At 44.5% G+C, this 13,133-nt stretch overlaps 1 protein-coding gene across 6 annotated transcripts in view; it reads right to left on the reverse strand.

The window, feature by feature from the left end:
* Positions 1 to 1,971: 1,971 nt before the first annotated feature.
* The window catches only part of Large1 (LARGE xylosyl- and glucuronyltransferase 1), a 448,171-nt gene continuing 437,009 nt past the window's right edge, over positions 1,972 to 13,133 (reverse strand). For all 6 annotated transcript variants that reach the window (XM_063278109.1, XM_063278105.1, XM_063278108.1 and 3 more), the window contains 3 exons: positions 11,822 to 11,968; positions 5,502 to 5,697; positions 1,972 to 3,385 (listed from right to left, as the gene is read on the reverse strand). In XM_063278109.1, the coding sequence (XP_063134179.1) occupies positions 3,188 to 3,385; positions 5,502 to 5,697; positions 11,822 to 11,968 (541 nt within the window). In that variant the 3' untranslated portion in view covers positions 1,972 to 3,187. The remainder of the gene's footprint in view (positions 3,386 to 5,501; positions 5,698 to 11,821; positions 11,969 to 13,133) is intronic.

Genomic DNA, 13,133 nt, shown 5'->3' on the forward strand with positions numbered 1-13,133 from the left:
TTCCATCTCCTCATTGATAATCAGCAAAACCCACTTCTTGGCTTTGCTCTAGTTACTCAATGTGCTAATATCTACAAAATGCTCTTGCACAAAGTGGTTCATTATTTAATAAGCAGTTCTTCTGGACATTGAGCATAATGGAGGTAATGAGAGATCCTGCCCTTCCTCTCAACTGAAAGTCGAGATAGGATTGGCATGACATCAGCACGACCTATCCCAAAGTTTGTTTGATCTTAAGAAGAATCACCATCCTTGTCTCAAATGGCCCTGTTCCCCACTTTGGGCCTGTGCTAGCACCAAGTGGTGACTCCCGAGGTCCCTGCTGAGGATTCACTGGTTGGATCCAGGTATCTCAATCTCTACCAGCTGCCAACTTCTTGTTTGAATTTGGACACCAGTTAACTTTTGTTTTAGATGGGACTAAATGACAGTGTCAGACAGCCATATTTGAGGAAATAGAATGCTTCTCATGCTGGTATGGAGTGTCAGCTTCTGGCTTTAATTGATTCTATATATATGCAGTTTCATTATCTTCCAGTTCATGGGTATTATTAGCAAAGTAATTAGCATCTTCTGTCATTCTCAGGAGTGACCGTATTTGACTAGCAAATTATATGGTCATTGGCTATTCCTATAAATATGCAAATTGAAACAAGGTATCTAGGCCTGATTCATGTGCCAGGATAAATGTTTAAAGAAAATCTTTAGGGAATTAAAATTTTATGCTTACTACTGAGGAACCAGCTAATGTTCAGTTTGACTCAAGTAGCTGGAAATGATTAGTTCAGATCAATAGATCAATATCAACATCGATAGCTAATCTGGGGGAAAGCAGCAGAATTTTTGTGTGCCTCTGGGTGTGTGTACACATACATGTGTATGAAGAAAGGAAAAAAGCAGTCAGTGCTAAAGGTAAGTATTTCATAGCCAATCATGAGGGTTAGAGGACATGGCAAGTGGAGAGAGATGGACACAGTAAATGTTGTAAGCCTGTGGGAGGTGGCTGCAGCACCATTACTGAAGAAACTCAACTTAATATATATGACTTTGAACATTTTTTTGTCATGTTTTCTTGTAATGGTGTTCATGGGTTCCTTTCACGCATTACCTTGATAATGATAAATCCGGCATATATGCTATACATGCAAGGACTTCCTTTATGTATTATATGTAATATATCTGTACCGACAATGTGATAGTTAAAATTGTCAACTTGATAGGATCTAGAATTAACTAGGGTAATCACCTAGTTATGTAGAATCATCTAGAGTTAACTAGGATAATCAACCTCTAAACATATCGGAGTTTATCTACATTAGACTAACTGAAGTGAGAAGGTCCAACCCACGGGCAGGCAGTATCACCCCGTTGGATGGGGTCCCTGATTGAACAAAAAAGGAGAAAGCAGTCTGAGTGCTGTCCCTCATTTCTTTCTGGTTCCTGCTACCATGCCCTCTCTACCAAGATGGGCTGGATTCTCAAACTCTGAGCCAACATAAGCCCCTTTTTCAGATATTGTCCTAGTAATGAAGAAGTAACTAATAAAGACACAACTTGTCTGTATCTCTGTGTCAATTAATTCTAATTACAACTTTCTTCATTTTGTACTAATCTAGGGGAAACACCCTTGAATGCACCACATGCAGTGGTCTCATTGATTGGACTGTTATGGGGCTCCACAGGCCAAGAGCGCCCTGAAGGACAGGTTATTCAATTGAATGATACCGATTACCATAATTTGCATAGTTAAAATATAAAACATCTGGCTACAGTGCTGGGACAGGTGCACAAAAGAAAATTTGAATTTTCCTTGAATTGGGAGGGAAACAAAGGTGACATTTCAAACAACAGGAAAGATGAGCTGTACTCAGAACACAGAGAGTGTACGGTGTTGCGCGCGGCTTTGACTTTGCCCTCTAGACCAAGTGTGTCATGTGGCTTCTTACAAGGGTGGGAGGCTGAAGAGGAAGAAACAGTCTGTATTTTCATTTATTGAATGCAGCTTTTGCTGGTTACATGGCAACTCAATATAAACAGCCCAGTGGAGGGTAGGCCATTAACTCTTGTTCTCATCAATGTAAACACAGCAGTAATAGTGAAGGGTAAAGAAAATGGGCCCAGTGTTTGTTCCATATGAACGGTGAGGAGGTGCTTGCCAACACTCGGACAGGTCCTGAGGGGAAATGAAGTTCATCAGCTCCCTCACTTCCAACAGTGAGGCAGAGAAGAACACAGAGATACCCGACCCACTTCTTCCAGTGGCTTCAACGTAGTCATATGGGTGTTCAAATTGGACTTCTGCGAACTGTTCAAGTCCCTCTCGAGGCCTAAGAAGGGGATCATACCTTCTGTGAGTGTCGAAGTAGTTCCATGAAGCCCTTTCCTTGTGACTTGGTCACGGTCCATAGAAAATGTGACTTGCATATAGTGTTTGGCTTCATATTTCTGTAGTCCCTGTTATAGCCCTGGATCTAGTGAGTAGAAACTTGAAATCAGGTTGTTCTCAGGGTTCATCATGAAGGAAGCTGCTTACACGTTCTCTGAGGATGGTTGTCTTTGCAGGGCCACTGATGTTGAGGGTTGTTGATTGAGGGAGCTAATTTTTCTTTTAGAGCTTTAAGGATTACGTTAAAAAAAAAAACAACTTGAATTACTAGATCAAAATCCCCCAAATTCAAAAACTCAAAACAAAAACAAGAGTGACTTTGAGAATAAAGAACCAATCCATCCCTCCTCCAGGTCCCTGCATGTCTAATGTCCCTATGAGAGTCTCCAGACGTTTGTTTCGTTCCTTGGGTTGCTCTCCCTATGGGAATCCAGCTAGGTGGCAGGGTAAATTTCCGTCGTAGGGAACTTTATTGCTTTTACTTCCTCAACAGCTAAGGTTTGACCCATGATTGTTAAAAAGCAATGGGAACATCCAGAAACCCTGACTTGGTCTGTGGCTTTGTGGTAAACTGCTAACTCTTCATTTGCTTCCACACCTTCTATGTCCCATTCTGGAAGCACTCATGGTGGGCTGGGTCTCTGTCGAAGATCTCGGAAGAGAGCAGCTTTGTGGGGCCAAAGAGACAAAGGGAAACAAACCAAAGAAAAGCAGTGTTGGAGTTCTCAAAAGTTGGGCCCCCAGGAAGGAAGTGGCTCTTCCATTGTGGCATGTCTCTCCCTAGTGGTGGCCTCCGTGGTGCTAGCTATTGTTCTCAGCCGTGAGATATTTCAAGGCAGCAAAGCCGTAGCGTCGGGACATGTCCTGTTGAAACTCTTCCTTCAGGGTTTTGAGACAGACTCGGTATTGCTTGTTGGAGCGGAACTTAGTGATGTCGAAACTAGGAGCATGGGGCATGTGGATCATGTAGGCATTGGGCAGCACGGTGAACTCATACTCCTAGAAGGAGGAAGACAAGAGTAAGGAGAGGTCTTGTAAGAGCCTTGGGTCGAGTATGATTCTGAGTCAAGGGACTGAAGGGGAGAACACTAGGAGGGGGCACAGCCGCTCCAGAATGACTTGCGTCAGGGTTCTGCCCACGATCTTGTAAAAAGTATCTCAGTCATCTGAGGTTTGGTGTGCTCATATACAAAGTGAGAGTGAAAAAAAATCTATCTCGAAGGCTGATTACAAGGGTGAAACTCACACTTTATGGGAAGAAGGGAACAGAACACATGTCCGCCCCTCAAAGGCTCTCCATGCACCACATAGTCAAGCCGTAATGATGCTACTATGCAATGTTCTCTTGAACCATCTATTTATGTGACAGTCTCCACAAAAAGTACAAAAAGAGGGGACAAAACAAAAATAAAAGGCAAGTTAAAAAAAAAAAAGCAAGTATTAAAGTTCAACGTGGTGGCTCAGATCTGTGACCTAGCACATGGAAAGCCTACATGAGAAGTCTGCCATGAATTCCAGGCTAACCTGGGCTACATAGGAAGTTTCAGACCAGTCGAAGCTATAGTATAAGACCCTGTCTTAAAAATAGATATATAAATATTACGTAAATAAAATACCCAAATAAAAAAATAAAATGCTTAGCTATATTGAAGCTTAAGAAGGATAAAAATTTCTCCAACTTCTTATAAGTGATGGCATTATAGAATATGCTCGACACGGCAGGATACATACAGTCAAATACACATCTCTGAACAGCCAACGCAGTGGACAAAAATTTAGGACATGTAACAAAGACAGAACCCAGCACATGCACGGTCTATATCCTTGTTCCAATTTGGATTCGTGCCATCCACTTTCTCAGCCCAGGGCCAACAAGAATAAACTTAGCAAGGCAAACTGAGGACAGGACAGGCAGAAGACAGAAGCTGACAGTAAAATAAAAAAAAAAATCAGAACATGCAAGACCCACCTGACTGGGCATTTTACACAGGGACGGAGTGGGCTACCCCATCCACCGGCCCCTATAGCTGGGGCTCTGTGAGTGCCTCACTATCTTAAGTCACTGGAATGAATGGATAAGACTGTGTCTGATGAGTGCTATAAGCAAATACAAGAAAGTATATGGTCCATTTGCAAAAACTCTGTGAGTGAGTCTTAAACAAAGGCGAGGCCTTTGTGACGGGGGCGGGGATGGGGGGACTCTCTTTTGAATGGTCACCACAAAACACTGTTGGGCCCAGAAATACCACTGTCCTTGCTGGTAGCAGCAAAAGTAGGCTAAGACTCACAGTCTGTTGTAGGCAGGTATGTTGGCCATTACATGGGTACCAATGGATGGATAATATGTTCTGTTTCGCTCAACATGAACACTATTCCACAATTCTGCCAATACCACTGGCTCTCAGTTACCCGGCATTGGCTCAGACTCAAGGGAACATGTGCCTCATGAATATAGCAAATGGTGTTGAGAGACTACAGCCTGTCTGGTTTGCTTCAGTTGTATAGACGAAGCAGTTCTGAAACCTGGCCGTGAATATCTGTTTGGAGAACATCTAGGAGGAACAACAGTGGTAGAGCCGAGCAGGGCAACTTGAAGGTCTCACAAAGTTTGCAAATCCTTTGCAAAAGTGTACAGTACCCAGCTCAGTCTATTAAAACTCTGCAGGTTTCTTCTGAAGTAGATGCTTGCTAAGTACTGCATAAATGAACGAAGGTTTTCAGCTGGAACACCTAAAAATTTTTAGTCTAAAAATCACTGCTGTTTTAATTGCTGGGCAGGATAATTAGCAACGTTTTAGTGGCCTGTTTTGTGCCACTTACAATGAGACAGTCATACAATTTGGAGTCCAGTCATCCTGTGCTTATTTTCTTCACCAGATAGAGGGGGTAGGAAGCTCATCTTTGCCTAATCCTGGCCAGGAAACTAATTCCTATTCAAGGAAAGACCAAAGGTTTGAGGTTGAAAGTCTAGAAAACAGACGCACATGTGTTAGTTCCTCAAACCCTGTTGTTCCTCCCAAGGTCCTTATGAATCCTGTCTCCAAGGTTCCTTTTCAGCTCTCATATCTGTACATCTCTCTCCCCACATAGTCTGAGGCTGGTGTTCTGTTCTCACCTGTGCATCCAGTTCCATGATGTGAGCCACTTTGTTCCAGCCAAAGCCCACAAACCTCCGGTCGTACTCGGGGCAGTCTCGCCTCACAACAACGTATGGCTCGAAATCGGCCTCCCACTCGACCTGGTAAGGCGTGGTGGCAGTCCGCCACTTGGCGAAGTTTGTGGGTGCGTGGCCTTTCGTCCATACGTGATACCTGGGACACGTAGAGAGAAGCCGTTGAGTGAAGGCATGAAAGCTGAAATTTTCCCAACCCTGGCGATGGAGAGGAAGAAGAAATACATGTTGATATGGTCTTCCTGGCGAGACATGACTGTGTCCCTGAAAAACCCTCATTCAAGTTCAAACTTTCAGTGCCTGTAAATGGGACCTGATAGGGAACAGGAGCTCGATAAGTATACTCAAGTTAGGCAAGAAACCATGTGCAGATTCAGACAGAGCTAGAACGATGAACCCATTAAGAAATAAGTAACGTTGATGACTATTGGCAATCACCAAAAAAACAAAGGCAGAAAGGAACAAGGAAGGCATCTTTCCTAGAGCCTTTAGAAAACCACTGACCTACTGGGACCTTATATTGGACTTCTGACTTGTAAAACAGTTAGATAATGAACAGCTGTGTCTTAAGCCCCCTATGTTGTAGCATTTTGTTACAGCAGCCCCAGGAAACTAATGCAGTCTCTCAGAGTTATCCATCACTAATGAGAAGACCCCATAGAAAGATCAACGAACTTCTGAGCACTTATCACTTCCATGAAATCTCTATCTGGTATTTCCTACCAGGGCCCACTGGTAATCCTGCTCAATCCTCAATTATGGGGCAGAATATAGGTGCAGGATACTCCTCTGATTATATTATATTCTGAGGCAAGGGTGAATTTTTTTTTTATAGATATAAAGGTTACTAAGCAGGTGCCTCTGAAGTTAATGAAAATTGAGATTACCAAGGTAGGTATGATCTGATTCATAATCTTTCATATCTGGAAGGAAGGAAAGAATCACACTGTGAGCTGTTTATAAAGTCAGGGTGAAAAGCAGGAGGAGCCAGGAGCCAATGGGGTACATGTCCAAAAACTAGCAGAACGAAGACTTCAGCCTGTGGTAACAAGAAGAGAAACCCTATCAGCACCCAGCAGCCAGGAAGAGGATCCTGGGGCACTGGGGAAGACCAGCCTGCCTTCAGACATTTGTTTTCCACACAGTGATAGCCTAGACAGAGAGTTGGCTACTCCACACAAGCAGAACGAGACAGTCAAGCTGGGAGTCTGCCTTGCTTTACGGTATCTATCAGTGAGAAATGACCCACGTAACAATCTGAAGGTTATTTTTTTTTTAGACATTTACTCTGTGCTGGGATGATTTTAAATGGTCTAGATGCATATCGTTTTGAATTCTAAAAATGATTCCGATACTGGGTTGCAAATAGTAATGAACCCTAAGTAGTCTGTCTCAAGGGCTAGCTTTTGTGCTACTGTCCTCAATATGCATACAAGGATAGAAGGTGCCAAGGGGGTGAGGCAGAAAGACTTGCAGATTAGGACTCTGTTCTCACTCTATGTTTCTGAATGCACCACAATCCCTTTTCAATCCCTCTTTCCCACCTCATCTGAACATTTTCTTTTCAGCTTTAGGATCCAGGGCTTTCTCCTCCCTTAGCACTAGGTTGGTGCCCTGTTCTTACTGGTGTGTTCAGTTTTAGGCTATGAGGAAAGTACGTTGAGAAAATGAGAGGATAAATAATCTAAAACTTGTGAGGTGTCAGAAAGAGAAGGTGACTAGTGAGTAGGGTGGGATATTGTCACTGCAAGTATTGGGGGAGGTGAATGCAGGGAATGAAATGAAGAGACAGTTGAAGATAACAGAAAGGGATTAGGAAAGATGTCTACTAGGGGTAGAGAGAAAGGCTTCCTGAAACAAAAGAAAGACAGGACGGGTAGGACCCAGTGGCTTAGCTGCAGGAGAAGTAGTTAATGGGTTTCTCTAAGGAGGCTGCATTTGTTGGGCATTTGCTCTGCGCTGGGATGATTTTAAATGCTGTAGATGCATATTGTTTTAAATTCTAAAAATTCTCCTGGTACTGGGCTGCAAATAGTAAAGAATCCCAGGTAGCCTGGGAACAGCTCTGTAAGGGGAACAAGGCTGTGAAAGCGAGTGCCCCATGGCAGGTGGCATTCCAGTCCCTAAAACTCTCCTTTCACCAAAGAGACTGGATTTATGCCAGACTCTAATACAAACTCAATCCATCGGACTCAACGTGTTGCTGGGTAGGAGAAGCAAGTTGGGTAGAGGCAGGGACTTGAGGTTCAATACCATCAATGAGACAGAATCCACCAAAGCCAGTTATGGAAATGAAAAGGATAGGGGGACTGTTACTTTAGTGGGGCTTGGAAAGAACACTGTAAGATGTTAGGGACAAGTCTAATCCAAAAATTAGGTCATAGAACAACTGATTTCCTATCTGAGAATTTGCTGAACAGGCAGCTGTGATACCTGGTACCTTTGACAAAATGGGCATACCGTTAGGTGATGACTGGGAATTCATATTGGGTTCCAAGCTCAGCAAAGTAAGACCATTGGGCCAAGGGTTCAAAGCTCACTGCTACCACTTATGAACATCAGACTCTGAACAATCAAGTACTTAATAGTTTCCTCTCACGTAAGCTGGGAAAATCATACCTCTCATAAAAAACTGCCCCGGAGCTTAAACAAGACAATGGTAGAAACACTGGCACAGGGCCAGCATGCAGAAGACGTTCCACAGATGCTGGTTCCTTACTAGACAGTTATGAGACTGTGAAAGGTAGCCTGGTTCCCAGTTGAGCCAAGGCTAGAAGCCCCAGAGACCGTGAAGGGACAGTAGGGTCTCTGCTCCCAGGCACCAGAACCCTGTCACTAGCCATGGCCCCCCATAGATTGGTGGTCATCAGTCATGTAAGGGCAATGCCCCAACCTCCTCCACATGTAGATGAGGAAAAGGACCTGACCACAGGTCACTTAGGCTCAAGACAGAGATCTCCATTTTAATGAGGTATCTAAAGGCCTGGAGGGCTTAGCCAATAAGCTTTCCTTCTTAGACATTCCTCCCTACAAAAGGTATTTAATCTCAGGCCTACTTTGAGAAGTGGGGTAGATTTTACATTTCTGACATGACAATAAATGCCTTTAAACTGTGGACTGCCTCTTTTCATTGGGGATCTGCTGTGGGAAGCCATGGAGAATGCCTTTGTCTATAGAGCTGCTATAGAAGGCCTCTCTGTGCTCCCAGCCCTGACTGCCACCAAGCCGAGCTCAAGCTAACCACTGAGAAGCCAAGGACTCCTCCCCTCCTCGGGAGCAGCCAGAGTCCCCACTCCCCACCTGGCCATGGGCTATATCAAGTCCGTTCTCAGCTCTTCCACGGCTTCCTGTGGCACCTGAGTGTCCAAGAGCCTGAGAACCAGACAGCACCAGCTTTGTCACAGGCCCTGGGACCCCTGAACGAGCGCCAGCTATCCTGGACCTCAGACTGTGTTTTCCTACTCCTGATCAATCAGTGTCCAGGGGCTTCCCTATGGCCCAATACCCTCCTGGAGACAATGTAGGGTAAGCACATCAACTACCCTGTCCCGCCTCCCCAAGCGGCCAAGCCCTGTGGCAGAGCGGATGTGAAACCAGCAGATCTACAGACAGTTAAAGTGTTTACTAATAATGGCTACTGACAGCAGCCTGCCTGGGGTTGCATCCTTTTGTTTAGCTGTGTGAACAGGTTAACTGCCTTGTTCCTTTCTCCTGGCAATGCAAGAGATAATATCAACTTTTAACATGAAGTGGATTCTCACAAAGCACTCATGGCCATGTCTGCTTATCTGGTTATAGAGTACTAGTTTCCATTCACTCAGTCTGGCCTGCTGACAGAATGACAAATAGCTGGGCAGAAGAGCATGCAGCTAAGTTACTACCACAAACCCAAAATGCATACTCACACTACAACCTACAGACTGCCTGGGGTCTACTGTCTACTGTTGGTCCAGCAGACACTGGGCCACAGGGTCTAGCCACACCAGGCAACCTCAGGCTCTCTGAGCAGTGTCTTCAAACTTGATATATGCTAGAGCCATAGGAAGGACTAGTTTTAATACCAGGGTTTATGGTCCAGGATGAAACCCGAGACTATATTCACAAGAAGGTTCCAGACAACGTGATACTATTGGTCTAGGGGCTATACATACTCTGAGCACCATGTTCCTGAAGGATGCAGAGGGGTATAGAAGCTTCTCATGCTAGATGTGGTGAGGGGTAGGTTTCTCTGGAGAGCACATGACAAAAGCAATTTCTCAGAGCGAATTCTGTAATTTAGCACTTGGCATGGTGGCTTGCAAGCTGCTGGCCAGAGCAGTAATCATGGGTCCAGCAGACTAGGTCCCACCTCTCATGCCTAGAGATAGGGCCTTGAAATGAGTTCTCACATCACCTGGGGTAGAAGATGGCAGAAAGAACACCTTGGACATTTGATAGATATTTGGCTACTGAGCTACAGAAACCGTGGGAGACTCAGACGAAGGTTTGACCTCAAATCTCAATGTCACCAATTCATGATTTTTGTGTTTTCAAACAAGAACTGATATGAAAAATCAAGGGCTTGTCAGCAGCCCAATGCTATTCCAGCTAAGACCGGACTGGTGGTTCCTCATGTTTTGCCACTTATCAGCCATGTGTCACTAGCAGATTATTTTATTACAGACATCAGTGTTTTTGCTATAAGGTTTATGTTCATCCCAATGCCTGGTCCATATAAAATATGCAATTTATGGGGAGAGGAATTCCTCTAGGTTCCTTTCTAGAGTTCTGATTAGAAGATGGCGGCTGGAGATTGAGTCTGTCTCTACCAGACACCCTCCACTCCCCACAAAATACAAAGATGCATAAACTTGGCGTCATGGAGTGAATATCTTTACCCACAAACACTCTGAAAATGCCTTGCAAAGGTTTTGTAGTATCAGGACAACCCAGCTGCTATGCTTAAAATATTTGTGCATAATCCGGGCTGTTTAAAACTGCACACTTCTCACTCAGAGAAAGGAGGGGTCATTCCTACACTGTATGAAATAGAGGAATGTGAACTGTTAGCAGGAACAGGTAGATGCAATGGTTCCTTTCATGTTGTTTCATCTGAATGAGATTAGCAGCATTCCTACTCCCCTAGTCCTGACTGCTACAGTTAATGTTAGGGCCTAGAGCTCACTGTGTGGGTGAGTGCTGGGATACTCTGGACAGCGTAGCTACCTGAATAAGAAGGCACTGGGGTCTGGGAATGAGAAAACCAATGGCTTTGGTTGCAGCTATCACTGGGCAGTTGGCTCTTACATCAGTTGTGTGCAACTCTGGAGTCCTGTTGATGACTTTAGATGATGAGTTTAGTTGCAGGTGATGACTTTAGATGCCTGGTCCATGCCCTAAGAGCTTAGCGATTAGACTTCTTACACAAAAGGGAAAAGGACCTTAAAAGGGATCTCAGGGTAAAACCCACCCTGCAGGAGAATTAATGCATACTTTCATGGTTTCCATTGTCAACGTGATACCAGAATGTCTCAATGTAGGACTGTAGACCTTGGGTTGGTCCATGGGATGTCCCGTGGGGATTGTCTTGATTACCTTATTTGATATGGAAGACCTACTCTAAATGTGGGTGACACCTTCTCGCAGTGGCCAGACTTGGAAGACAAAAGGTTTTGTTCACTGGATTTCCACTGTCATTGACAAATTTATCTATCCTGTCGCTGCTGACATCAACAGATCCTCTGTGATATGAGAACCAGCCTTTTCAGGCTTCCAATGTACGCTGAAGAATAAGAACCTACTAGGTCCTCAGCATCCAATTGGTATTGTACTCAGCCTCCTGGACTGCCAACTACCATATTCTTGACTCTCCACTGTTGGACCAATCTGGTTACATTGCAAAAGTTACTCTGATAAATAGATTGTAAATATATACTCATTCTATCAGTTTTGTTCCTCTAGAGAACAGTGCAATGTATATACCAAAGACAAATCTGAGCCAAGGGATAGTGACAGGGCCCAAACAGAGTTTGTTTGCTACAGTAAGCCTCTCTTTCCATCTGGACACAGTGCCTACCATCCCTGTATAAAGCAAAGCAAATAACATGCCAGAAAAGGAGAACAGACAGAGTCCCAAGGACAATGGGCTGAGCATCTTTCTTTGGTTTTTACGGTGAATTAATACAACCGACTGATTGATCTCTTGGCCAACAGCTTTGACATCTAGGTGATCTGCGAGGGAGGTCCTTCGTGCACCCCAGATGATTGCTGTGAGAGTCACTCACCTGAATGTGAATAGGGTCCCCATGTCCAACATTGACAGCAGCTCTGCTTTTGACTTGGGGAAAGAGAGTCGGTAGCGCAGCGTCTCAAATGCTGGGACGATCATTGCTTTCTTGGTATTGGCAAGGTCAAGCTGGATGACAGACTTCCTAAAAGAGAGGTAGGTAGAGATACAGGGTGCCTTTGATGTCAGGTCAAGGCTCTTCCTTGTGAGGATAACTGATTATCAGCCCACGGAGGCTAAGTAACTGTTTAAATCCCTCACACAGAACAAATAGAGGGACCGACAGGTTACCATGGCTGACCACACAGGTTAGACCATACAGGCTGGGTTCGCTTTCCATAAATTGCAGTGTGCTAATATCAGAGCTTATCTCTTTTGGCTCTTATCTTAGTATTTCATCAGGCTTTTCAGGGCAGTCTGAAAAGACTTATAGGACTATGGAGCAGGCTATAGAAGACCAGTGATGAGAAGCCATTGAGAGGAAAGACCAACCATGATCCATTAACCTCGGAAATGGCCTAAATCATAGCCCCACAGAGTAGGTAGAAACCCTCTTCACACACAGTCATCATCTAGCCAGGTGAGTCAGGAGCCTGATGGATTAATTGGAATCCTCCAACTTCACTGACTCCCACTCAGTCTTCTGTTCCTCAGGACCTGTTTCCTGCCTTCTGACCACCTGGGTTGGACTTTCAGCTCAGACACTGCCTCTTATAAAGGGAGAAAGGCTCAAAGATGGCAAGCTAGCATGAAGCCTTTAAGAAATACAGACTGCATTTAAATGCTGGCAATGCAACTTAGAGTCTTGTCCTGGCCAAGTAAGCTAGCTTCTTGCTACCTCAGGTGCCACCTGCCCAGAATAGTGACAATAATGTCTATCTCCTGGCGTTGAGGCGTTGAGATGGGTGAGGCATTATCATGCCTGGCAGGGGGCAGGCAAATAATGTAGGTAGGCAAGTATCATTTACAAGGCTGTCACTACCCCACGGCCTAATGTACTGTCATCTCTTTTGGCTATTACCTTAATATTTCATCAGGCTTTCTAGTCACAACACTGACTTTAGGATCTTGATGCAACCATGGACCTTCTGTGTTTATCGTTACAATAAAGAAAGATATTTGGAAGGTTTAAGGGAACAGCAGACACTTCTGAGAGAAGCAAGTTTCGTAGCCATATGAAGCAGCTTCACTTAATGAATCTCAGAGCAGTTACTTAGGCAGGGACTCAGTGGGGGATAATGTTCAAAGAGAAGCCATGTTCTCTGTTAGTCACTGTGCTCACCTGGGCCAATGGAGAGTAGAAGAGAGGC

This window comes from Rattus norvegicus, chromosome 19, assembly GCF_036323735.1.
Source record: "Rattus norvegicus strain BN/NHsdMcwi chromosome 19, GRCr8, whole genome shotgun sequence".
NCBI lineage: Eukaryota > Metazoa > Chordata > Mammalia > Rodentia > Muridae > Rattus > Rattus norvegicus.